This window comes from Myotis lucifugus, unplaced genomic scaffold (assembly GCF_000147115.1).
Source record: "Myotis lucifugus unplaced genomic scaffold, Myoluc2.0 scaffold_387, whole genome shotgun sequence".
In the NCBI taxonomy this organism is placed as follows: domain Eukaryota; kingdom Metazoa; phylum Chordata; class Mammalia; order Chiroptera; family Vespertilionidae; genus Myotis; species Myotis lucifugus.
This window is the reverse complement of record NW_005871435.1, coordinates 581,562-608,642: the sequence shown is the minus strand read 5'-3', so window position 1 is coordinate 608,642 and position 27,081 is coordinate 581,562. Positions and strand designations below refer to the sequence as shown.

Genomic DNA, 27,081 nt, shown 5'->3' with positions numbered 1-27,081 from the left:
CCAGCCTGCGGAAGTCCTCCCCGGTCGGGGGCTCAGAGGACTTTACAAGAATCGGCTAACCGGGTGCCGAGCTCAGAGGTGTAGCGGCTGCGGCTGTGGCCCCGGAGACCCATCAGGTCAGTGTCCCGCTCATTGAAAGGAGGCTGTGCTCCGCGAATTGCCCGGAGACCCCAAGACTTGAGACGCCAGTCCTCACACCCTAACAGCTCCCGCCGGTAGGCAGGCTCGCAGTCCAGCCCCCAAGCCCCGGTCCTTCAGCGGTTCTCAACCTGTGGCTCGCGACCCCTTTGGGGGTTGAACGACCCTTTCACAGAGGTCGCCTAAGACCATCGGAAAACACATATATAATTACATATTGTTTTTGTGATTAATCACTGTGCTTTAATTATGTTCAATTTGTAACAATGAAATTGGGGGTCACCACAACATGAGGAGCTGTATTAAAGGGTCGCGGCATTAGGAAGGTTGAGAACCACTGATAGTGGCTCACTAGGGCTCTGTTCCCCGAGGCTGTGCTGCCCGAGAGTGATTCTGGTCCACTTTGTTTGTCTTAGAGAGGACGAGAGACATTGATTTGCATTGATTTGTTGTTCCACTCAGTTCTGCTTTCACTGTTTGATTCTCTCCCTTCCCCCCCGCCCCCCACTCCCCCCTCTGGTGGATTCTTGTATGTGCCCCGATGGGGGATGGAACCCGAAACCTTGGGGTAAGAGGAAGCTCTAACCAACTGAGCTACGGGCCAGGGCTCTGGTCCACTTTTGCACATGACTGTCTAGGAGCCAGAAGGAATCCTTAGGACTGGGGTGTAGGGAGGGGATGCTGGGCGGCGGGACCTCTGCTTGGCTCCTGCGGGTTCATCTGCACCCATCCTGACCTCAGAGCGGAGTCTCTAGGAGGAAATGGGTGCGGTGGCTCAGGGGAAAGGAGGCGAGGCCTTGCTGCCACGGTGGGGAAACTGAAACTGATTCCGCTGAAGTCTGCGCGGAGGCGCGATCCCTGTGGCCAGAAGAGGAGGGAAGATGAGCAGCTAAGAACAGCGGTCAGAAGTGTTCTTTTTAGAAACTTGTTTTTGATTTATTTCTACAATTTACCTTGGATTTCTACCTAGATATTATGTCTGAAAATAATGATAATTTGGTCTCAGTCTTATAAATTTTCTTTCTTTTCTTATCCTATTGTATTGTTAGGGCCTCCAATATAGTTTTTTTTCTTATCTTTATTGCTGAGAGTATTACAGATGTCCTCCTCTTTTCACCCCCTTGTTCCCCTCCACCCGGTTCCCAGGCCTTCACCACACAACACTCTTCAACTCATTTGTTTAAGTAAGAAAATGAGTGCCCTGACCCAGTAGCTCAGTTGGTTAGAGCGTGGTCCCAATATGCCAAGGTTGTGGGTTCAATATCCCATCAAAGCACATACAACCAATGAATGCATAAATAAGTGATACAACAAATCAACGTTTTTCCCTCTCTCTCAAATCAATCAATAATTTTTTTTAAATGAGCAATCACAGATTTTAGTACTTTCTTGCCACTGGAAGAAGACTGAAATGTGATGATCTGCTCCTGGCCCGATTATGAAAATTCTGAGGTGTTTGTGCCTATCAGAAAACAGAAATCAATTTCAATATTATTGTCATGGCAAGAGGACATTAAGTAAGCAACCATTCATAGTTATAGTATTTGTCAAGGCTATTAGACATTTCACAGGCCAGAGCAACAGTTTCTGAAGATCAAGGGTCTTGGGGGATTCCTCTGCTAGAAAAACAAAATCTACAAAGGCAACTTTATGAAATGGAATACTTTCTGCTTTTATGTACCGGAAGGAAGAGAGATTTTCTCTTCTGTTGCTGATGTAATTTTCACTGGCAGTTAGGATGATCTGTTTTTCACACGAAGATTTCCATGGAGATGGGACTTTGCAGAACTGAGAAGTGTAAATTTCCAATATGTAAGGGAAAGGGCAGGATGGGGTGGTGGTTATTATCAAATGAACATGGGGACACACAAAAGTCTCCATCTGGACTATGCAGAATTGGGGTCTCTATGACACTAATCCTATCACAAATACACTCCTAGCAGGCTACTGAGCTCATTATATTATAGTAACACTAGAGGCCCAGTGCACAAAATTCGTGCACGGGTAAGGTCCCTAGGCCTGGTCAGTGATCTGGGCGGTTGGGGCCTTCCGGCTGCCACCCAGGGCCTTCCTTTGTTCTGCACTGCCCCTTGGTGGTCAGCACACGTCAAAGCGAGCAATCGAACTCCCAGTCTCCCAGTCGAACTCCTGCGGGGACACTGCATATTAGCCTTTTATATATATATGGATACTTTTAACTTATTTTTTCATAATCATGCATCTGTGTAGTTTTTTTAATTATTATTTTTATTTATTTTTAAAAGTATATTTTATTGATTTTCTACAGAGAGGAAGGGAGAAGGACAGAGCCAGAACCATCGACGAGAGAGGAATATCGATCAGCCGCCTTCTACACCCCCCCGACCAGGGACTTGCCCGCAACCAAGGTACATGCCCCTGACCAGAACTGAATCCGGAACCCTTCAGTCTGCAGGTCGACGCTGTATCCACTGAGCCAAACAGGTCAGGGCCATCTGTGTAGTTTTTAATAGCATTATGGGGGTATTTTTGACAGGTGGTAAACTGCACATACTTAAAATGTACAATTTGATAAATTTTGATGTAGTTGTGGAAGGTGGCGAGTACCAGAGTTTACCTATGCTGCTATCTTGAGTGTTGTGAACATGCATTCACAGGTCTTTGTATGGACATATGTTTTCATTTCTCTTGGGTAAATACTTAAAAGTAGAATATCTGGGTCATATGGTAAGTGTATGCAACTACCAAACTCTTTTCCAAAATGGTTGTACTGTATGTGCCTACCAGGATCGTATGGAAGTTCCCTTTCCTCCACATCCTCACCAACACCTGGTTGGCTCATCATTTTAGTCATTCTAATAGGTGTACAATGTTATCTCATTGTAGTTTTATTTAATTGTTTTTTTTTGTGTGTGTTTTTTTGTTTGTTTTTGAGAGAGAGAGAGGAAGGAGAGGGACAGAGAGCTAGAAACATTGATGAGAGAGACACATTGTTGATCAGCTGCCTCCTGCCCCCTACTGGGGATTGAGACCACAACCAGGGCATGTACCCTAACTGGGAATTGAACTATGACCTCTTGGCTCCTGGGTCGGCGCTCAAACAGAGCCACACCGCTGGGCCTCATTTGGCATTTCCCTAATGACTAGTGATGCTGAACATCATTTTATGTACTTATTTTTGTTCTCTATATACATTCTTTGGGGAAGCATCTGTTCAAATCTCTTATCCATTTTTAAGTTGGTTATTCTTATATTATTGCCTTTCAAGAGTTCTATATAGAAGTTAGAAAGCTACAAGTTCTTTATCACATACATCATGTGCAAATATTTCTTCCAGTCAGGGGCTTGTATTTTCATTTCCTTAACAGTGTCTTTCAGTAAGGAGACTTTCTCAAAGTCCAATATAATAATTTTTTTATTGTGCATTTCATGTCACCTCTAAGAAATGTTTGCTGAACCCAAGGTAAACATATTTTCTCCTGTGTTTTCCTCCTAAGTTTTGAGGTTGAGAGACTGAATATACAAAGGGACACTGGCCAGATAAGTAAACACAGAACTCTGACCCACAACCTCTGTAACAAATAGCTGGAAGCCAAACCACAACCCCCGTGGCAACTGGCTCAAAGTGGCCAGGACTTGGTCAGTAACTGCCCGCTTCCCTAATTTTTGTCCCCCACTACCAATTTAGAACCAACCAAAGAAAGAAATAGGCTTCCAAACCAGTCACATAAGATGCCCTGCGTTTACTGAGTCCACATTCAGCTTCCCTAGAATAACAACCTCAAAACAGAGCACATGGAAGGAAGCATGGAACAGAATTTGGAATCTTGGAGGGAAAGCAGGGGAGGGTGGGTGGGTGGAGGCAATCAACCAAGGACTTTGTATGCATATATGCATGGCCCATGGACACAGATAATGGGGCGGGAGGCGGGGCAGGGGTGGGCTGCAGGGGGTCAATGGGGGAAAAATTCTTCAACAATAAAGAGTTATTTTAAAACACACACACAAAAGCCAACAAGCAAAGACAGAGCATTCCTGAGCCTTCCCTTTTTTAACTATACCATAAAGCTTTCCCATTCCTCTGCCACCGCAAGTGATGGTGGCTCTTTTCCTAAACACAGTGAGCAATGAATTAATAGACTCTGCATGGTCTCCTTTGGGCAGTCTTCATTTATTTCCACAGGGTTTTAGGTTCTACATTTTGGTCTAAGACATCTTTGAGTACTTTTGTAAGTGGTGGAAAATATGAATTGAAGTTCATTTCTTTTGTAGATGGATATCCAATTGTTCTAGTCCTACTTGTTGAAACAATTATATTTTCTCCACTTTGCACCTTTGTTGTTTATATATTTGATGCCTAATTTTATTCCATGGACGTATTTTTCATCTTTATACCAATTCTATAATATCTTGGTTACTGTAATTGTATAAAAAGGCTTAAAATCAGTTAATGTCAGTACTCTGATTTTAAAAGAGATATGTTTAAAAAGTATATATTTATTATATATATATAAATTACATATAATTTATATATAAATTATATATTTAATGTATTTAGTGTAATTTATATATCTATATAAATTTACCCATAAATATATAATTTATTCATGTAGTTATCATTTCCAATGTTCTCCACTGCTTTGTGCATATGCGTTTTCCAACTGGTATCATTTTCCTCCTGCCTAAAGACTTTCTTTTATGTTTTTTGTATTGCAGTTCTACTGCTAATGAATTATTTCACCTTCATTTTTGTATTAAATTTTAAAAATTCAGGTGAAATTTGTATAACATTAAATTAACCATTTTAAAGTGAACAAGTCAGCAGCATTTAGTACATTCACCATGATATGCAACCACCACTCCTGTCAAGCTTCAAAACATTTTCATCCCTCCCAAATAAAATCCCATTAAGCAGTTCCTCCCTATTCCTCATTTCCCCTAGCCTCTGGCAACCACCAATCTTCTTTCTGATTCAATGATTTTATCAATTTTGAGTATTTCTCATCAAAGGAATTATATGTGACTGTCTTAGTTTGGGTTACTGTAATAAAAGTATCATAAATAGAGTGGCTTAAACAACACACATTTATTTATCACAGCCGTGGAGGCTGGGAAGTCCAAGATCAAGGTGCCAGCAGATCCTGTGTCTGGTGAGGGCTCTCTTCCTGGTTTGCAGACGGCTGCCTTCTCCTTGTATCCTCCTATGGTGAAGAGAGCAGAGAGAGAAATAAGCTCTCTGGTGTCTCTTCTTTATAACGGTACTACTCCCATCACAAGGGCTCCACTCTCATGACCTAATTACTCCCTACAAGCCCCACATCCTAATACCATCCCAGTGGAGGTTAGGGAGGTTTCAACATATGACTTCTATGGGACATAAACATACAGTCCATAAAGTAACCTTTTGTGTCAGGCTCTTTCACTTGGTATAGTGTTCATCCACGTTGAAGCAAGTATCAATACTTTATTCCTTTTTGTGGCTGGAGGATATGCTGTTGTGTGAATAGAGCCCGTTTGTTCACCCACGTGTCTGTTGATACACATTTGAGTTGTTTCCACCTTTTGGCTATTGTGAACAGTGCTGCTGTGAACATTCATGACTTATTTGAGTTTCAAGGATTCATTTGATTGCCCATTTTCAATTCTGTGTAGGATATACTTAGGAGTGGAATTGCTGGATCATATGGTAATTCTATGTTTAGCTTTTTGAACAACTTTCAAACTATATTCCACAATGGCTGCAATGTTTTGTATTCCTACCAGCAATGTGTGTGGATTCCAATTTCTGTACATCAAGCATGTCAAACTTGCAGCCAGCATGTGGCCCGCCGGCTGCGAGTTTGACATACTTATTCTACATCCTCACCAACACTTGTTTTTGTTTTTTTACTACTACTATTATTATTACTAGTGGCCCGGTGCATGAAATTCATGCAGGGGGCGGGGGGTGTCCCTCAGCCTGGCCTGCATCCTCTCCAATCTGGGACCCCTCAGGGGATGTCTGACTGCTCTCTTGCATTCTGGGACCACTGGCTCCTAACAGCTCACCTGCCTGCCTGCCTGATCGCCCCTAACCACTCTGCCTGCCAGCCTGCTCATCCCCAACTGCCCCCCGCCAACCTGCTCGCCCCCAACTGCCCCCCCACCAGCCTGATCACCCCCAACTGTTCTCCCCTCCTGGCCTGATCACCCCTAACCGCCTCTGCCTCGGCCCCACCATCATGGCTTTGTCCAGAAGGTCTCCTGGCCTAATTAGCATATTACCCTTTTATTAGTAAAGATTACTACTATCCAAGTAGATGTGAAGCGATGTCTCATTATCCTTTTTAAAAAATATGTTTTTATTGATTTTAGAGAGAGGAAGGAAGAGGGAGAGAGAGAGAGAAACATTGATGATGAGAGAGAAACATCAACATCGATCAGCTGCCTGCACACTCCCTACTGGGAATTGAGCCCACAGCCTGGGCATGTGCCCTGACTGGGAATCGAACCGGTGACCAAGTACCAAGAACAACAATAAATATCGAAGACATATTTTGACCATGAAATCTTTCCAGTTGCATTGCAGCTCTTATCTATGTGTATTTTTACGATGCTTCCTGCTTTCTGCAGGTGCCTTGAGAGATGTTGTCATTTAGAGAACTTGGCAGAAACTGTTACTAAAATCATAGCATAAAAATAGCTGCTTGATCAATTCTGTGGTGGCCATGGACTCCCAGCAGACTTAGTTCCTCAACCTGTTGTACACCCTTCATGTATGAGTCTGGCCTCAAGCTCCGTGGAAATAAATTACGTAATCCACTTTAGAAGAGTGCCCTTAAACGGTCAATTCCCTACTGCCCCTATTTGTATCCTGTTCTAATGGTTCTATCTTCCTGTTTTTTTAGGAGAACATTTCAGGGTAAGAATAGGAAAAGTGCTTAGAAGATGAGTCTCAAGACTGATTTGGAAACGAACTTTGCTGAGTGTGTTTTAAATGCAGGAAAAGTCATCCTTGGGGAGAAGCAAAGGAATGAAATGGACCCTCACCTGCAGAAAGAACAGAGTCAAAGCATCCTGCATGCAATATGTGCTCTGCTGAATTCTGGTGGAGGAGTGATCAAGATTGAGATTGCGAATGAAGACTACGATTATAGGAGCCATGGAGTAGGATTGGAATGGCCTTCAACGTTCAAAGGCTATTTAGATGAGATGCAACAGGAAGACCAAAACCTCTTTTTCATTTTTGTGAAATCGTGGAATGCAAAGGCCTCTGGGGTACGGCTTGCTACTTTGTCCTCCAATTTGTACGAGAGACATAAAACGTCTACTAAGGAGATGACGTCTGAGGAAGCACTGGCATTCCTCAAAGGGGAGACTCGGCCTCTTAGCAATACTCATGCTTCCAGTTTAAGCCCACAGAATATTCAGGATTGTGTACAAAGCGAAGATGACATAAAGGCCTCCGCTGCTGCTTTATTTGCTAGAAATGACCTCCAGTACTTGGAAGAGCTCAGTTTTACTCAGTCCACTCATGTTGAATTTAAAATGTTCTCAGAAGAGGAATTGCAACACTTTGAGAAGAATCTCTCCAGATGTGTGTCTGCATTTGCAAACACCGAAGGGGGGTACATATTTTTGGGGGTGAATGAAAAGACCCGTCAAGTTGTTGGATATGAAAAAAAGAAAACAAATCTCATCACCTTCAGGAACTCCATTGGTCGCTGTATTAGGAAGCTACCTGTCCATCATTTCTGTACCCAGAGGTGTGAGATAAAATATGCCATCAAATTCCTTGAAGTAAAAAATCAGCGGGCCCTCCATGGATATGTCTGTGCAGTCAAGGTGGAGCCATTCTGCTGTGCCGTGTTTGCCAAAGAGCCTAGTGCCTGGCAGGTGAAGGACAACCGGGTGGTACGGCTGGCCACCAAGGAATGGGCAACTCGGATGATAGAAGCCGACCCAGGTCAGACAATAACTGTAATGTTGGGTGGGGGGTTGGAGGGGGGAGAGGGAGGTATTGCTTTGAAATTGTGGGAAAGAGAGGTACTCTCTGAGTTGCAGATATCTGATTTATTAATTCCTATAGATGCAGTTGGTGGGCACTGCCCTTCCTTCCCTCTGCCCATCTGAAATATCCTGCGTGCACAGATGCCCTGGGCTAATTGACCCACTAGACCAGTGATGGTGAACCTTTTGAGCTCGGCGTGTCAGCATTTTGAAAAACCCTAACTTAACTCTGGTGCCGTGTCACATATAGAAATTTTTTGATATTTGCAAACATAGTAAAACAAAGACTTATATTTTTGATATTTATTTTATATATTTAAATGCCATTTAACAAAGAAAAATCAACCAAAAAAATGAGTTCGCGTGTCACCTCTGACACGCGTGTCATAGGTTCGCCATCACTGCACTAGACGGTGGTACAGGGGGCTGTTTGACCTAGTCATTTCTATCTTCATTTCCTTTCTTATGTTCACATTCAAGTCTCTTCTTTTCCTTTCTGATTGTAAATTCACATTTGATTATTCAGGAAATTCCTTTTCACATGTCCTCTTTAATTTATTGCCACTTCCTTCCCGTTATGGATGGTTCCCTGGATTAAATGTTCTGCCTTTCTTATTGCCCCACTTCTATTTCTGAGCTAAAAGATGACCAAACTGCCCTGGCCCCTGTGGTTCAGTTAGTTGGAACATTGTCTGGTACACTGAAAGGTTGCAAGTTCGAATCCCCATCAGGGCACATACCCAGGTTGTGGGTTTGATTCCCTTGTGGGAGGCAATGATCAATGTTTCACTCTCACATCAATGTTTCTCTCTCTCCTTCTGCCTCTCTCTCTCTCTCTCTCTCTCTCTCTCTCTCTCTCTTCCTCCCTCCCTCCCTCCCTCCTTCCCCTCTCTCACCAATAAAAAGCATGTCCTTGGGTGAGGATTAAAGACAATTAAAAGTTGACCAAGCCATGGCTGTCCTTCTCCTTTTCTCCTTTTCCTTTTTGAGAGCCAATATGTGATATTCACCAGTCCCCTTGCCACCCCAAGAGATCAGTAGGTTTTTCTGAGCTGACTTCAGATGTAAATCAAGTATCTGTGGGCCAAGACTTTGAGTTCTAAGACTAAGTGAAAGGCTCTGCAACACAGCGCAACTCTAAGTTAGAGTTCAGCCTTTTTGCATATTAAACCCTTGGTTTTTGTTTCCTAAGATCTTTCCAGACTTTCTGACATGGTCCTTCAGCTGAGTGTGTCAGCTACCACACCCCAAAGCAGGAGCGTGTGCACTCATAAGAATTTGGAATGTCTGGAAGAACTGCAAAAACGCCACTTTCCAGGTAATTCATTATCAGTGGTTGCTTTGGAACAGGTCGGTTATGCATCCATATGGAAAAAAATAGAATTGGACTCTCATTTTATGTTATAGAAAAAAATCAATTCCAGAAGATTTAGGGAAATAAATGTCAGAAACAAACCTTTCAAACTCTTATTAGAAAATGTACATGAACAATTTAGTGTTGTTCAGATAAGAAAGAATTTCTTAAACCAGACACAAAAGAATTAAACTTAAACAAAAAGACTAATAAATTTTGCTATATCAAAATTAAGAACTTATGTTCCTCAAAAGAGTGAAAAGATTTAACTACAATTTTGAAAGACATTTACAATCCAGGTAGCTGTCAAAGAATTGGTATCAAGAATATAGAAAGAACTTACATAATTTTTCAAAAGAACAAACAAGCCAATAGAAAAATGGGAAATAGTTATAAAGATGAATTTCTCAGAAAAGAAGACACATATGCCCGATACAGTTATGAAGAGATGCTCAACACATAGCAGGTATTGGAGAAGTTGTAGGTAATCAGGATCTTTTTTACATTGCTGCTTGGAATTTAAATTGGCCAAATCCCTTTGGAAAGCAAATTTGATATTATCTTGTATAATTGGTTATTTGCATACTCTATCATTCAGCAATTCTTTCTAGTTTCTAAAGAAAAATGTGTGCATACACATCAGTAAATACATATAATTGAAGATTTACCAATATCTCATAGTGTTTGTAAGTTCACTGTTTGCAATAGCACCAAATAGGAAACAACCAAATTATCTATTGTCAGAATAATGCATAAATATACTGTACTGTATTCACATAATGGAATATTATTATTCAGTAGCAAAATGAATACACTATAGCTGTATGCAAACACAGGGCTAAATCTGAGTAATGCACATGTACGTCTTGTATGAATTAACTCACAGATTTACCCAGTTCTTTTATTGATTATACTAGAGGCTCGGTGCACAAAAATTCGTGCACTGGGGGGGGGGGGGAAGGGGTCCCTCAGCCTGGCCTGTGCCCTCTCACAGTCTAGGACCCCTTGGGGGAGTCCACCTTCCGGCTTAGGCCCAATCCCCCAGGGATTGGGCCTAAGTTGGCAGTCAAACATCCCTCTAGCAGCCCAGGAGCCCTCGGGGGATGTCCGACTAATGGCTAAGGCCCACTCCCCACGGGGAGCGGGCCTAAGCCATTAATTGGACATCCTTAGCGCTGCCTTGGAGGCGGGAGAAGCTCCCATCGCCACTACTGCTGCACTGGCCAGCCATGAGCTGGCTTCTGGCTGAGCGGAGCCCCCCCTGTTGAAGTGCACTGACCACCAGGGGCAGCTCCTGCGCTGAGCATCTGCCCCCTGGTGGTCAGTGCACATCATAGTGACTGGTTGTTCCCAGTCGTTCTGCAGTTAGGGTCAATTTGCTGCATAGTGCCCTTTTATTGGCCTATCTAATAAAAGAGTAATATGCAAATTAACCATCACTCAGAAACAAACGGCACCCATAGCCACAAGATGACGGCGCCCAGTCCTCTCAGTCCCGCTGGAGTCCTCCAGTCCTGGGGGCGGCTGCTGAGAGCAGGGCCTGCTTGGCCATCTCCACGGCGACCAGGAGCAGCCAAGCGGGCCCTGCAGACAGCAGAGAACCACGAGGAGCGGGTCTCAGCCATCAGTAGGACATCCCCTGAGGGGCTCCCGGGATTGGAGAGGGTGCAGGTTGGGCTGAGGGACCCCCCGCAGGCCCCCCCCCCCACGAATTTTTATGCACTGGGCCTCTAGTCTATATACATAAAAGGTAATATGCAAAGTGTCCCCGAAGGATTTTGACTGTTAGCCCTGATCGCCGGCCAGGCCTAGGGACCCTAGCCGTTGCACGAATTTCGTGCACCGGGCCTCTAGTATAAGATAATATCTTATAGTATTCCTCAACACTGATGTTATTAAGTTTTAGCTGTTTTTATTGTGAAATATACTATATAAACAGAAAATACATAGAACAGCATTATTACTTAATAAATAATTATACAGTGAAACCTATGTAACCACTATATTTTAAAAAAATAGAACTTTGAAAACACTCCTGCTATCACTTCTTTAAACTTACAAGCTTAGGTGAACATTGCCAAATTGTAATTCAAAACATACCAGAATACACTTTCCCCAAATGATATTATCATGGCATTGTTCTTCTAGAAGAAGCTTAGTGTCATTTTGTTCCACAAAAAAGAAAAGGATAAAATGATATTATTTTGATGGCAATTACATAAAATTGGTAAATTAATTTAGGAAGAACTATCATTTTTACAACAGTACATTTTCTCTTAGTTGATCATGGAATGTTTGGCCATTTATTCAAGCGTTCTTTGACCATATTTTATCAAATTTAAGAAAATAATATTGCATTATTTTATTTATCACTAAAAATAAAGTCTTGTCCATTAAACTATAGGATATATCTTAATTTAAGAGATATTAAGCCCGGTCCAGGTAGCTCAGTAATTAGAGCATTGTCCTGATACGCCAAGGTTGTGGATTCAATCCCTGGTCGAACCACATACAAGAATCAACCAATGAATGAATAAATAAGTGGAACAGCAAGTCCCTCTCTCTCTCTCTCTCTCTCTCTCTCTCAAATCAATAAAAAATTTTCTTTCAGAATAAAAGTTATTAAAGTACATTTATAATTAGTGAAATATGGCATGTCTCTTAATAGTTTCAAAGTTTTATCCATATTGTTACCATATATGTTAAATTTTATTCCTAGAATGAGATCTTTATATGAAAATAATTTCTGATTGTGAATTGCTGGCATGTAGGAAAGCTCATAGTTTTAAATTATGCCATTTCCAAACATTTTACGTAATACTTTTATTAATGAAAAAGCAAAAGTAATTTTGAACTAACTTTTTTTATATTTATGTACACTATTTCTTTTACTTATTTCAGTTCATTGGCCAATAATTCCAGAATAATGTTAAATGGAAGTAGTAGTAGGAAGTACCTTTAGTTTAGTTCGCTTTTATAGAAAATAACACTAGTAATTCTGAGTCCAGACAAACTTTACTGGTGTGTCCAATTGCTTGCTAGACAGCTTGATGTTTAACAGGTATCCCAAGCTGAGCATTTCCAAAATCAATCTCCCACTCTGACAATCTTCTATTTCCTCTCTATACTCCGCATATTATTCTGTATTAAGTATTCTTTTAAAATTTTCTCTATCAATTGGAGAATTCATCCTCCACTCAGCTAAGCACAGAAATCTGAATTCATCCTTGTCTCTTCCCCTTATGTAGAATTAAAAAATCAAATTTTGTGTGTGTGTGTGTGTGTGTGTGTGTGTGTGTGTGTGTGTGTTTCTGAGAAGAGGATTCATAGTTTTGGTTAGATTCCAAATTTGGGCTCCTGACCCCAAAAGGTTTTATATACCTATAGGAAAAGCCAAACTTTAAAAAAAAAAAAAAACGCTTTAAAGAATTAATTTTATTTTATTTTATTTTTTTATTATTAATAATTTTTATTTCTTGAAGTATTACAAAGAGTATTACATATGTCTCCTTTTTTCTCCGCCTTGACATTCCCCCGGCCTCCCCTACCCCCTAGTGTCTTGTGTCCATTGGTTAAAAGAATAAATTTTTTTTAAATTACAAATGTGAAATGGACCTTTCTTTGTAAACAGATTAAGGGTTTTTAAATATGTATAATTTGTGTGCCCACAACAGTCAAGATACAGAACAATTCAATCACCAAAAAGTGGCTCCTGCCCTGGCCAGTGTGCTCAGTGGTTAGATTGTTGGGCTTGTGCAGGAAGGGTCATGGTTTTGATTTCCAATCAAGGGCAAGTACCTGGGTTGCAGGTGCAATCCCGGACCTGACTGGAGCACGTGCAAAAGGCAACCAATTGATGTGTCTCTCTCACACCGATGTTTCTCTCTCTTCCTCTCCCTCCCTCCCTTCCACTCTTTCTAAAAAAAATCAATGGAAAAAAATCTTCTCAGGTAAGGATTAACAACAGCAAAAAGGCTCCTTCATGTTTCCCATTTGTAGTAAAAATCTCCAACCCCTAACTCCTAGCAGCCATTGATCTGTTCTCCATTCCTATAGTTTTGCCTTTCACAGAGTGCCATGTAGGTGAAGTTAACATAGTATATAACATTTGCCAGGTTCCCCCCCCACCAGATTTGTGGAGTTATAACTGATAACAGGATGTATAAGGTGTGTAGCATAATGATTTCATACACCTATGTATTGTGAAATGATTACCACAATAAGATTAATTAACCATTTGTGTGTGTGTGTGTTGAAAATATCTAAGATCTCTCTTAGCAACTTTCAAGTATATAATAATACAGTATTGTTAACTATAGTCAGCACCGCCAGGTATGAAAATGCACTATAATGCCTTCCCCTCTGTCTCCACTTTTTGCTTTTCGCTCTAGACGTCAGCAACACGATCTGCTTGGAGTTGCCGGAATGAGCCTTGCTGTTTCTTGCCTCCATGTACCCCTTTTGCCCATCTCTCTATTCTCCCTTCCTTCAACTGGCTGACTGTCAGTCATCCTGTAAGAAGCAGCTCAGGTGTCACCTTCTTCAGAAAGACTTTCATCTTCTCTTCTAAGCTGCACCCCTCCTTGGTGTTCACATAATGGGTTCCCGTTAATTTACTACTTTGTGTGACAATTATTGTTTGTCTCTGTCTATGCCCATTGTTTGTCAGTTCCGTTGGACTGGAATTGTTTTATCCTGTGTTACTAATGCAAACCTAGTACTAATACATGGTAGACCCAAGTGTGGATTGAATCTGTGACATAGAATGATGATGACTAGCTTGTCTGCGAATTCTCAAATTTATTCCAATTCTTTCCCTGTCTAGTATCATCAGACAGCGTGCTGTATGTTCCACAAAAACTCTACAAGGAACTCTTCTCGGAAAATGGAGGACTCAGAAGCTTAATAAATAAGGAAATGCGCCGTGTCTCTCAAGGAATATTGATTTTCTCTCGAAGCTGGGCTGTGGATGTGGGTTTGCAAGAGAAGCAGGAAGTCATCTGTGATGTTCTTCTGCTTTCCCAGAAAAAAATCCCAGTCCTCTACACCATCTTCAGAAAGGACGATGGCTGTTGGAAGGACTATACTATGAGAGTCGCCCGTACCTTAAAGCAGAAGCTGGTGAACACAGGTGGCTACACTGGAAAATTGTGCATCATTCCCAAGGCCTTCCTGCTGAATCCTGATAAAACAACAAAGGCCCTTCATGGTTCAGAATTGCCAAGTTACCCTGCGTCCTACTGCCGGATGACCACAGAGGACATGGAAGTTCTGTTGCAGTCCCTAGTGATAGTATTGTGTGGGTTCAGATCTTTGTTAAGTGAAGAGGTGGGCTGTGAGGTTTTGAATATACTCACAGATAAGCAATATGACGTGCTTTCAAAGAACCTTCGCAAGACCAGATTGCTGTTTGTGCATGGCTTACCTGGAACAGGGAAGACCATCTTGGCTTTTAAGATCATAGAAAAGATCAGGAATGTGTTTCACTGTCAACCAGGTGACATTCTTTACATCTGTGAGAACAAGCCCCTGCAAGAATTCGTGAGGTAGGTAGCCTGACTATATCCACTTTTTTTTTTTTTTAAGTAAGTTCGGCTGGTGTGGCTTTGAGTTTACATGCTAAGATTCATATTGTATTTACTATGTCGAGATGAGGTTAAGAGTAAAATTTACTTCCTTTTGTTGATCGGGGAAACTTAACTGTGTTTCTTACATTTTCAGCCACAAAAACATCTGCCAGGCAGTGACCCGAAAAACCTTCATGAACAAAAACTCAAACTTTGAAAAGATTCAACACATCGTCATCGATGAAGCTCAGAATTTCCGCACTGAAAATGGGGACTGGTATAAGAAGGCAAAAACCATCGCTCAGAGAGGAAAAGATGGCTCTGGAATTCTCTGGATCTTTCTGGACTACTTCCAGACCAGTCACACGGACTGCTGTGGCCTCCCCAAGCTCGGAGACCAGTACCCAAGAGAAGAGCTCGTCAGAGTGGTCCGCAATGCAGACCCAATAGCCAACTACCTACAAGAAATAATGCACGAAGTCAGAGAAAATCCACCACCTAACATCCCCTCCGAGTCCCTGAATATAGTCAGTGAAGCTGAATGGTCTCGAGGTGTTCCAGGCAACTTAGAGATGAGTAAGCACAAGGATATGGAGCAGATGGTAGATTATATAAGAGAAAAATGCCATTCACTTTTGAAGGCTGGATATTCCTGCAAGGATATTGCTGTGATTTGCAGCATAGCAAGTGATGTACACAAATATAAATCTAAGCTTCAAAGAGCAGTAAGGAAGAGAAAAAAGTCTCAGTCCAGTGAGAAATCTCAGTCCAGTGAGGAATCTCAGTCCAGTGAGGAACCTGATCTCTTATTTGTAGGAGATGCATCAGAGATCATGGGCAAGCACATTGTATTGGACAGTGTCCGTCGATTTTCAGGCCTGGAAAGAAACATCGTGTTTGGGATCAACCCAAGGGCAGCTGAGCCAGCTGTTTTGCACAATCTTATGCTCTGTCTGGCTTCCAGGGCAAGGAAACACCTGTATATTCTGAAGTTTTCCAACTGACAGGAAGATCCTAATCTAAGTAGCCCTCAACTCTGGTTAAGTGTGAAACTATGTGATTTAAACATTTAATCATCAAATATTTAATGAATACTCACTGTGAGCCAAGTGCTGGGGATTAGGGATAGGTTAGTAAACAAGACAGATAAGATTCACAGAGAGTAAACCAATTCAAATACAAGAAATTTCAGATAGTAGTAAAGGACACCAGAGTAGTAATTGGAGGGACCTGAGATGCAGACATTGTGTGTGTGTGTGTGTGTGTGTGTGTGTGTGTGTGTGTAGATAGGCAGGTAGATAGAAAGAGGGGTTGGTTATTTAGGATGGTCAGAGGAGTGCTCAGTGAGGGAAGTCATGAGAAAATCTCTGAGCTGTATGTGCCAGGCAGACTCAGATATTTCATTATTTTTAACACAGCCCTGGTGCAGAAATGCTTGACTATGACCTCCTGGGAGGGTATGAGGAATGGAAACAGGTAGTATGTCTGGGCTCTTATTGGCCAGGAATGATTGTAGCATGTTTCAAAATGTATGATCAGAAGGTACAAATTACATTTGTTGTTGTTGTTAATCCTTACCCAAGGGTATTCTTTCCATTGATTTTTAGAGAGAGTGGAAGGGAGGAAGGGGGAGAGAAAGAGAGAAACATCAATGTGAGAAACACATCAATTGGTTGCCTCCAGCACAAGCCCTGACCCAGGGGCCTGGGATTGACCGGGAATTGAACCTGAGACCCGTTGGTGTGTGGGCCAGTGCTCTAACCACTGAGCAAGCCAGTCAACACGCAAATTATAATTTTTTGAAAAACCACATGCATTACTTTATTATATCCCTTTTAATGGTGTTAGTATTTTTGAACACAATTTTTAAAAAAATTATGTGTTTCACACTTGAAATCTCAGCTCTTTAGCTCTGCCTGTAAAGAATCTTAGGTTACTACTCGAAGGTAAGGTTGCCACAGTTGCTCAGGAAGACATATTGTGTGTGTGTGTGTGTGTTTTAATATTTCAATTAACTTTTTAGAGAAAAAGAAAGGGAGAGGGAGAAAGAAAGAGAAACATAGATGTGAGAGCAGAATATCAATAGGCTACCTCCTGCACGCTCCCCTCTGGGGATTGAGCCCAAAACCCGGGCCTGTGCCCTGCCTGGGAATTGAACTAGCAATCTTACGGTGCACATCCAACCAACTGAGCCACACGGGCCAAGGCCATTTCTTTGTGGGCTTTTGTGTGTTTTTTCTTTTTTTAAATGTAAGAGTCCCTAAGAGGATGAATGTACTGAACTCAAGGTTACACTTTATTTTTCATTTAATTTAATAACCAATGAAATTGAAATAGCAATGTAAGAAGTATGAACTTGAAGCTAGCTAGCATTGGTTATTTCTGGCCGCTGGTCTCAATATTAAAAATTTTTAAAAAATATATTTTATTGATGTTTTACAGAGAGCAAGGGAGAGGGATAGAGAGTTAGAAACATCAATGAGATCAACTGCCTCCTGCACACCCCCTACTGGGGATGTGCCGGAAACCAAGGTACACGCCCTTGACCGGAATCGAACCTGGGACCCTTCAGTCCACAGGCTGACGCTCTATCCAGTGAGCCAAATCAGCTAGGGCACAATATTAAAATTTTAGAGACACGTCCATGGGGAAGCATGGAATTAATTTCTTGTGAAATGATTTGCAGCGAACGTGGAATAAATTGCACATCACTTACGATAGTATAGAAAGATACTTTTAAAATAAAATAAATATAAAAATTGACAATTCTTAATACAGAGCTAGATCAGTCAAGTTCATAGACTCTCTCTTTACCAATATCTAAAAGGAATAAAAAAAATTTAGTAAAACTACAGCCAAAAGTTTACCATCAAGAGAGAAGCAAAGAATGGAGCTCAACCTCATGACATAAACATTCAATAAATGTGTAGTGGCGGGTAGTATAGAAGGGTCCCTTGTCTCTTTCACCCCCTTCCTAGGCCATTAATTTTCATGTGATTGTTGCTATATTTAGGTTTTCATCTACCCTACTATTTGCTATTTTTCCATTTTTTTCTTTGTTTCTTTTTCCCCTGTTTTTTCTCTGCATCCTTTGACTTAATCGTACATTTTTAAAATAATTACATTTTATTTTCTTTATTGGCTTATTTGTTATAACATTTTGGTTTGTTATTTTAGTTGTAGCCCTAGGGTTCACAGTATATATCTTTTAAAAAATATTTTTAGTTACTTTTTTTAGAGAGAGAGGGAGAGAGAGAGAGAAATATCTGTGTGAAATTGATAGGCTGCCTCCTTGCACTCCCTTCACCCGGGATTGAGCCACAATGGAGGTATGTGCCCTGACCATGAATCAAACGGGCAACCTTTCGGTGCATGGCACAACCAACAGAGCCACACTGGCCAAGACCACAGTATACAGTATATAGTGTATCTTTAAACTTATCAGTCTACCTTCAAGTGTTATTATTCCACAACAGTACCAGTATACTTCCATCTTTTCTTTCCAAACCTTTGTGCTATTGTTGAGATATATTTTACTTCTGTGTATGTTATAAATACCATAATATGTTGATATTATTTTTGCTTTAAGCAGCCATTTATCTTTTAAAGAGATTTAAATACTATGAAAAAAATTCTTTATACTTACCTATGTAGGACCATTTCTGGTGATTTTTATTCCTTTGTGTAAATCTAGATTTCCATTTTGCATGATTTTCCTTCTGCTCAAAGGAATTGCTTTGACATTTCTAATACTGTAGGTCTGCTGCTGCTGCTGAATTCACTCAGCTTCTGCATGTATGAAACAAAGTCTTTATTTCACCTTTGTTATTGAAAGATAACTGCTGGGTGGAGGGCTAGGTTGATAGTTTAGTCTTTCAATGAGTTAAATATGTTGCTCCATTTTCTTCTGTCTTGTTTCTTTTCCAATGATAAATCTGCTGTCCTCCTCATCTTTGTACCTCTGCACATAATGTGTCATTTTTCTCTGATTACTTTGAAGATTTTCTCTTTTTTTATTATTGACTTAAGAAAAATAATTATGATGATCTTTGGTAATTAAGAAAATTTCTTATGGTTGAGGTTTTTAAGAGCTTCTTGCATCTGTGGGTAAATAGTTTCACCACATTTGGAAAAATTTCAGCCATTATTCCATCCAGTGTGTTTTGTGCACCCTTCTCCTCTTCAGGTTTGGAAACTTGGAATCTAGTCTCTTCTCCCCAGTCAAACTATCACTCAGGGTTGACAGTAAAATAATTAAATTTTCAGACTTGTAACAACTTGGGATTTTCTCTTACTCATTCATAGCCCATCCCTGAAATAATTGGTGAATAATGTACTTCAGTAAGAAAAAAATGAACTGGGAAGAAAGTAGTGGTTTCAAGAAAGAAGGTTGAACAAATAAAACAGTGAGATATAAGGTAAACCTATATGTTTTGTCAATTGGCAAATAATCTAATTGCCTTCCTATAGGCAAACTACATCTAGTTAGAAGATATCATAAAAGAAAAACACCCAGTAGTAATTCCAACAAAAAAGATAAACTAATATAGAATAACTACAGTAAGAAATGTACAAGTGAAACTGAAGAACACAAAAGGGAACTTGAACAGATAAAAAGCACAGTATGTTTTTGGATAAGAAGACTCAGAATCATAAATATATCCATTTTCACTAAGTTAATCTATAAATTCAATATCACCCAATAAAAATACCTACAGATCTTTCCCCAAAGCATCAAAATAATTTTAAAGTTTATTGAAAAATAAAAAGCATGAGCACCCAGGAAAAATCTAAAAAGGGGAAAACCTAAAAGGGGAGAAACCCGAGAGCATTAGCATTACCAAATGTTAGAACACAAAGCCACAATAATTACCACAATGTGGTTTTGTTACGTGGCAGGAATGGAACAGATTAGAATGTCCAAAAACAAATTCAAATATATGTGGGAATGTAGTATATGTTAAAGGTGGCTTTCAAATTTGTTGGGCAAAGATGGATTACTTCATAAGTGATTTTGAATGACTTGGGTACCTATCTGCAAAAAATTAGGCTTGGGATAATTTTATTAAAACTTGACACCGAAATAAATTCCAGGTGGATTCAATACTTAAATGTAAAAATACGGAGTGATGGAAGTACATGAAGCAAAAATAGGACATTCACTTTTTATGATCTCAGCATAGGGAAGGCCTAAATATAGTCCCCAATCAGAAACCATGAAAGAAAATATTGACTATTTTAAACAAAATTATCTTTGTCATAAGAACGCCATGCAAATAGGTCAAGAAACTAACAATACACTGGAAAAATATTTGCAACGAAAGTTATAGACAAATAGTTTACTCCTTATTTTAAAACAAGTTTCTAAAAATCAAAGAGAAAAATTCTAAGATCCCAAAAGAAAAATGGGCAATGGATGTGAGCAAGCAGAAGAACCCAGAAAAGGAATTTAAAAGAGTTTCTACACATATGGAATCTTTAGTCATAATATAGATGTAGCAACTAAAAACTACAACAATATATCACTCCTTTCCACTTATTAGATTGACAAAATCATTACATTCCAACTTAATGATTTTACTGTTTGGCAGGGGGGAAAGCACTTTTATACATTGCTATAAGTAGTACAACTTCTATCAAGAACAATCTACCAACATTTTAAATGCACATTTCCCTTTAGCTAACCATTCTTCTACATAATATGTTCAAAGGTGTGCAATGACTTCTGTACAGTTCATTGAACTTCACTTTATTTTTAATAGCAAAAGACTGCAAAATAGTAACTATCCCCCTCAATAGGTTGAATCGATTAACTTATGGCATATCAACACACTGTAATACTCTGAAGTATTGATGTGGGACCATCTTTATATAGTAGGGTGAAGAAGGCCATGTTTTAAAAATGTTTATCTTTGACTTATAGAACTGATATAGAGATGTCTTTGTAAACACATTAAATATTTTTGGAAGTGTACTAAAAACTGTTAATAGTGTTTGGCTCTAGGCAAGGGCAAATGAATGTGAGGGAACACAGATGAGAAAAAGACAGCTTTTGCTTTTTATGACTTTTGGATTTGGAACAGTGTAATTATCTTGGGTATGTACTGATGTGATTTTGCTATGTGTGTGTTTGTACTTGTTGATGTAATGGTTTTATGAATTACTTTCTTAGTTTTCTATTAATCCATACGCTGGGATAAGCCCTTCATGATCATAATGAATAATGATGTATAGTGAGTGAGGAGGGGTAAAATTTAAACAATACAAAAAGTTTAAAAAATTATGTATAATGCACCTTTGCTATATAGATTTTATAAGTGCTAATATTTTTTCATATTTGTTTCAACCTTTTACAAAAATAAAAGAAATAAAATACCTTATAGAAATTTGAATTTATTGTTTTCTCTTTCCTCTCTAATTTCTCTCCCCTTCCCCCAGCAGCAAAAACCACCATGGCTTTGGTGGGGACTGTTGCAGGCTACCTGATAATAGTTTTACACACACGCGCGCACACACACACACACACTCACACACACACACACACAGCGGCATCATTATTATCAGGAGTAGCATAGGATGAATTGAAGGTGGAGGACAAGGCACTGGGAAATCACGTGACTGGCATTTAGTTTCCCTTTTCTAAAAAAAAATGTTACTGTTGAAAGTATTACTTATGTTCCCCTTTCCACCACCACCACCCCCCATTGACCCCTTCTAGCCTGAGGCATTTAGTTCTATGGAGTAAACTCTCTTTCTGATGGCTCTGGAAAGAATAAGCAATAAAAAAATTGAGATTGTGGACAAAACTATTCAGCTGAGAAGATCCATGGAAAACCCAAAGGCCTTGATTGTGGGAGGCGTCCCTCATCCCCTGTAGTTGCAGGACAGACATGGCTGAGCACCATGCCAAAGGCCTGATTGTTGGGCTTGCTGAGATCAGTGCGAAACCGACAACCACACCAGGTCTCTTGCACTAAAGGGAAGGGCATGGGTGTGGAAGGAGTGAGACCTGAGACATGAAGTAAGGACGTTTGGGTAGGTGCGAGAACTCTGGACCCCCAAGTACCTTTAGAGGGACAGGTACCCCATGCCCAAGGGAAGCTGCCTTCCTGGGCAAAGAAGCATTCTGATAGGTGAATGGTTGCACTTGGGCCAGCTGCCTCACAGCCTGATGCTGATGCTCCTCAAGACTGAAACCCACCCCATAGTAAGAGTTAGATCCCTACATGGCCCAGAGGCGAAGACCTGTTCCCCAAGGAGGTGGCTTGTAGTCAAAAGAATTGCAGCGCCTCATAAATGTGTATTGACAGAGCCTGGGGAGCAGCTTTGGAAAAATATCCTAAAAGTGTTCAAAGAAGGAGGATGAAATAAAAGGCTTGATCTGCTTAAAATCGTAGACTCTCAGCTGGGATTGAATGTGTTGACATCGGAGTGTTTAATACTATGCTCGATTTGGCTAATTGGCTTTGGCTGATTGGTGCTTGGATTCAACCGCGGTCAAGAGTTAGTGAGTTTGACGGATCTCAGAGGGAAAGTGGAGGGAGGGAGAGATTAACCAAATAATTTATAAGCATATAAGCATAACCACTACAAAATGCTCTTTACAGGGCACGGTGCACTCACAGGGCTGCTTCTCATCGTAGCCCGTGCCAGACACTTAGTTTTACCCGGCGTAAATGCTGCAGCAGAAAACTAGACAAGAGGAAAGGAGGGTCTACATGTCTCCAACTTCAACCAACTCCCAACCAACCTGTTACAGTTGTCAGTGGCACTTGGCCGGGGGCTTTAACTAGACTGGGGAAAATCTCCTATCAGAGGTTAATTGTAACACTGTGCACCCCTAGGTTTGGAGGAAATTACACCTAGCACCATTTCCTTTCTGGGAGAAATGCCCAAATATCCAAACACCCAACCTTCAAAATGGAGGCAGTGAAGCAAGAGGAGAGAGTGTAGGTGGCGCTACTATGGCTCACTGAGAAGTCAGAGGAAAGAGGGCCTTGGGTACAAGTTCAGGGCATTCACCTGGGACTAGCTGCTGCTGCCCATTGCTCTCCTGGTTGCAAGTCTCATGGGGACCCTTAGAGTTTAGGAGATGCATGCCTGAGAGGGAGGAAAGGGTGTGGGATTGCTCCTGGGAGGGAGAGCATGCCTAGAACACTTTATATGTGGAATATTTCCCAATCCATTGTGAGAGAAAAATAAATCAGTAATAGATTCAAAAAAATGTCTTATATTCTGACACCATAAGCAAATGATTATATTTTCAAATGACTGTTCCCTGTTTCTCATAATGCTGACTCCTTGTAAGTCCCAGTTATTTTTTAACACTTTGTGTGGTGCGTTTTTGATATATTTTTATTGATTTCAGAGAGGAAGGGAGAGGGGGAGAGAGCTAGAAACATCAATGATGAGAATCATCAGTCTGCAGGCTGATCCTCTATCCACTGAGCCAAACCGGCCAGGGCTGTAAATCCCAATTCTTAATATTCCTAGTTGGTGCCTTTGATATCAGGGAACCTCTATTATGGGCCAATTTTTATATATATTTATTTATTTGTTAATCCTCACCTGAGGATATTTTTTCCATTGATTTTTAGAGAATGGAAGGGCAGTGGGGGAATTGGGCAGAGAGAGAGACATCAATGTGACATAGACACATTGATCGGTTGCCTCCTGCAGTGATGGCAACTCCAGTCCTCAGGATATTCCTCAACACATACTTCCTCCCAGTGTCAGTCCAATGCGTTCTTACTTTCCATACCCACTTTTCCCCATTTCCTGCTACTTCTGTGATGAATCAAAGCCCACACCTCACTTTCTGGTCATACAACCTCTACTTCCTTTTTTTGTTTGTTTGTTAAAATATACTTTTATTGATTTCAGAAAGGAAAGGAGAGGGAGAGAGAAATAGAAACATCAATGATGAGAGAGAACCATTAATCAGCTGCCTCCTGCACGCCTCCTACTGGGGATCGAGCCCGCAACCTGGGCATGTGCCCTTGACCAGAATCAAACCCGGGACCCTTCAGTCCGCAGGCTGAGGCTCTATCCACTGAGCCAAACCAGGTAGGGCTCTACTTTACTTCTTTTTGATTAGCGCTATTCTCCCTGTCTTACCTAGCAATATTCCAAGATAATTTTCTAGCTATGTGACATGTTGATTGATGCTACTCCTTCCATCTTCTGCTCTGGAACTTCTTACATATCTGGGCAGTGCCTCCTCTTCTTTTGCCAGCTGAAGAATCCCATCAGCAGATTTTTGAACTGGAGCTACAGCTGATGCTTTCCAAAACCTGTGTCCCATGTCTACTACAGGCCAGTTATGTCTTTGGCCATGGGCTCCTCTGTAATCTCTTGTCTTCCCTGAAACTGGTGAATTTTCCAGGCCTAGAGTGAAAAGTGTCAGTTGGAGAGGAACATAGTACATAGCAGAGAAGACAGTGGATCTGCTGTCTCTGTCACTTAATAGTTCTACAACCTTGGACTTTTCCATGCCATCTCTTTGTGACTTGAGTTGGCTTCCTCATCTGTACCTACATTATAGAGCTGTGAAAAGGATTGAGGGAGTGTGTAGAAGTAAAGCTCCCAGAAGAGTTCCTGGCAGATAGTAGTTGCTCAATAAATCTGGCTATTATTAGTTATTGTGTAACTTCAGTAACAATGAACAAAGATTTTTCTTCCCCATTTTCCTGTTAGTGGGGATTGAATCTGATCTCAAAATTTGCTCCTCTAGTGTTTTAAGGATGTATAATGAGGTTTATATATTTTATTTAAAAAAATTTTTTGTTTATTGATTTTGAGTGAGAGAGGGAGAGAAAAAGAGAGAGGGAGGGAGGGAGGGAGAGAGAGAGAGAGAGAGAGAGAGAGAGAGAGAGAGAGAAGTTGTTCCACTTATTTATGCATTCATTGGTTGATTTGTGTATGTGCCCTGACCAGGGATAGAACCTGAAATCTTGGAGTATCAGGATGACACTAACCAACGGAGCCACCAGGCCAGGGCTAGGTTTGTATATTTTAAACCTTCTCCATAAGGTTGTTTTGTTTGACAGTACCATGTGTAGAGCTAATGCAACTTGCTATATCCAATAGTAATAAAAGCAATAGCTAACATTTATTTTTATTGAGATTAATTACCATTACACTGTATAAGTTTAAGGTAAACAACATATTGATTGGACACATTTATACATTGTAGTGTGATTACCATCATAGTGTTAGCTAACACCTCTATCAAGTCACATAATTATCATTTCTTTTTTTGTGGTAAGAACAATTAAGACCTAGTCTCTTAGAAACCTTGATGTTTATAATACAGAATTATTGATGATATACACTATGCTGTCTTCTAGATCTCCAGAACTTTTTTATCTACTAGATGCAGGTTTATAACCTTAAACGACATCTCCCCAACTCCCTGGTCCCCAGCTGCTGTACCCACTTTTCTTCTCTCCATTTCAGTTTTTTTAGATTCCACATATAAGTGACATTACACAGTATTTGTCTTTCTCGTCAGACTTATCTCACTTAGCATGATGCCCTCAAAATTCATCCATGTTGTCACAAATGGCAGGATTTCCTTCTTTCTCATGGCTAAAAAATATTTCTTTGTGTATGTATGGAGCGGCTCTAGGGTCAAGCCTTGGCCTTTAGGGCAGAGCTCTCCTAGCATAATTAAGCCTGACCTTGTAGCCCTTCCTAATTCCTTTCTAAGAAGCTAATTGGCTGTGGGAGGTGCAGCAAGTGTTGCCAAAACAAGAACCTTTGTATACATGTTAATCTCCCTTGTTTTAATCAGACTATAAAATAAACGCGCTGTATTGGCTTTGGGTCTCTATCTCTCCATCAGAGAACAGCTGTCCCACCCAGCCCCAGCTTTTTCCTTCTATCTCTGTGCCTGTCTCTTTCTTTCATTTTCTCAATCCCCAGCCGCCCCTACTCAGGAACCAGACCGCTCTCTAGCCATGCTGGGCATGAAAAAGAGAGAAATATTTACATGTGTCTGTATCCCACATCTTTATCCATTCATCCTTTGATAGACACTTAGGTTGTTTCTATCTTGGCTGTTGTGAATAATGCTGCAATAGACATGGGTGTGCAGATATCTCTTTGAGAAGTTATTGTATCAGTGTTTGCTGCTTAACATATCCACCCAAAATTTAATGGTAGAAAACAATAACCATTTATATAGCTAAACATTCTATAAGTTGGATTGGTTGTCTGCCCTGGGACAGCCTGAGTGATCTCCGCTGGGTTTACTCAATCAAGGCATCCAAACTGGAAAGGAGGAAGTAAAACTGTCAGTATTTGCAGACGATGATATTGTATATAGAAAACCCTAAAGACTCTATCAAAAAACCCCTACTATGTCTAATAAATGAATTTGGCAAAGTAGTGGTATACAGAATTAATATTCATAAATTTGTGGCATTTTTATACACCGATAATGAACTATAAGAAAGAGAAATTAAGGGAAAAAAATCCCATTTACTATTGCAACAACAACAACAAAAATAAGGTACCTAGGAATAAATTTGACCAAGGAGGTAAAAGACCTGTAATCAGAAAAGTATAAGATACTGAAGGAAGAAACTGAGGGAGATACAAATAAGTAGATGCATATGTGGTGAGCCGGCACGGCCATGGCATACTCAGCACCACGTTGGGCACCTAATGTGCCGCGCCAGCTCAGTCAGATTCGGTGACCCTGAGAGCAGGTGGTGAAGGATTGAGAAAAGACAGACAAGAGAAGAAGGCTGGGTCTGGGTGGGACGCTGTCCTCTCTGATGGAGAGCTAGTGACAGTGCCACAGACTACAAACCATGTCTTTATTTTATAGCCACATTCCCTGAGGCAAAGTAAGAGCATGGTCAAGATGTTTACATCATTCTCGTGGGTTTTGATCCTACTCAATTACATGCACCTGAACTCTATCAAGCCCACATCACTTAGGGCCAGTGGTCAGCAAACTGCGGCTCGCAAGCCACATGTGGCTCTTCCACAAAATACCGACTTCTGCGCATGGGCCACGAAGTTTCAATCGCACTGTACGTGCAC

At 40.7% G+C, this 27,081-nt stretch overlaps 1 protein-coding gene across 2 annotated transcripts in view; it reads left to right on the top strand.

The window, feature by feature from the left end:
* The window catches only part of SLFN5 (schlafen family member 5), a 17,769-nt gene extending 834 nt beyond the window's left edge, over positions 1–16,935 (top strand). For both annotated transcript variants that reach the window (XM_023743399.1, XM_023743400.1), the window contains exons 2-6: positions 2,426–2,525; positions 7,005–8,062; positions 9,299–9,424; positions 14,286–15,006; positions 15,182–16,935. In XM_023743399.1, the coding sequence (XP_023599167.1) occupies positions 7,045–8,062; positions 9,299–9,424; positions 14,286–15,006; positions 15,182–16,031 (2,715 nt within the window). In that variant the 5' untranslated portion in view covers positions 2,426–2,525; positions 7,005–7,044 and the 3' untranslated portion in view covers positions 16,032–16,935. The remainder of the gene's footprint in view (positions 1–2,425; positions 2,526–7,004; positions 8,063–9,298; positions 9,425–14,285; positions 15,007–15,181) is intronic.
* The last annotated feature ends 10,146 nt before the right edge of the window (positions 16,936–27,081 follow it).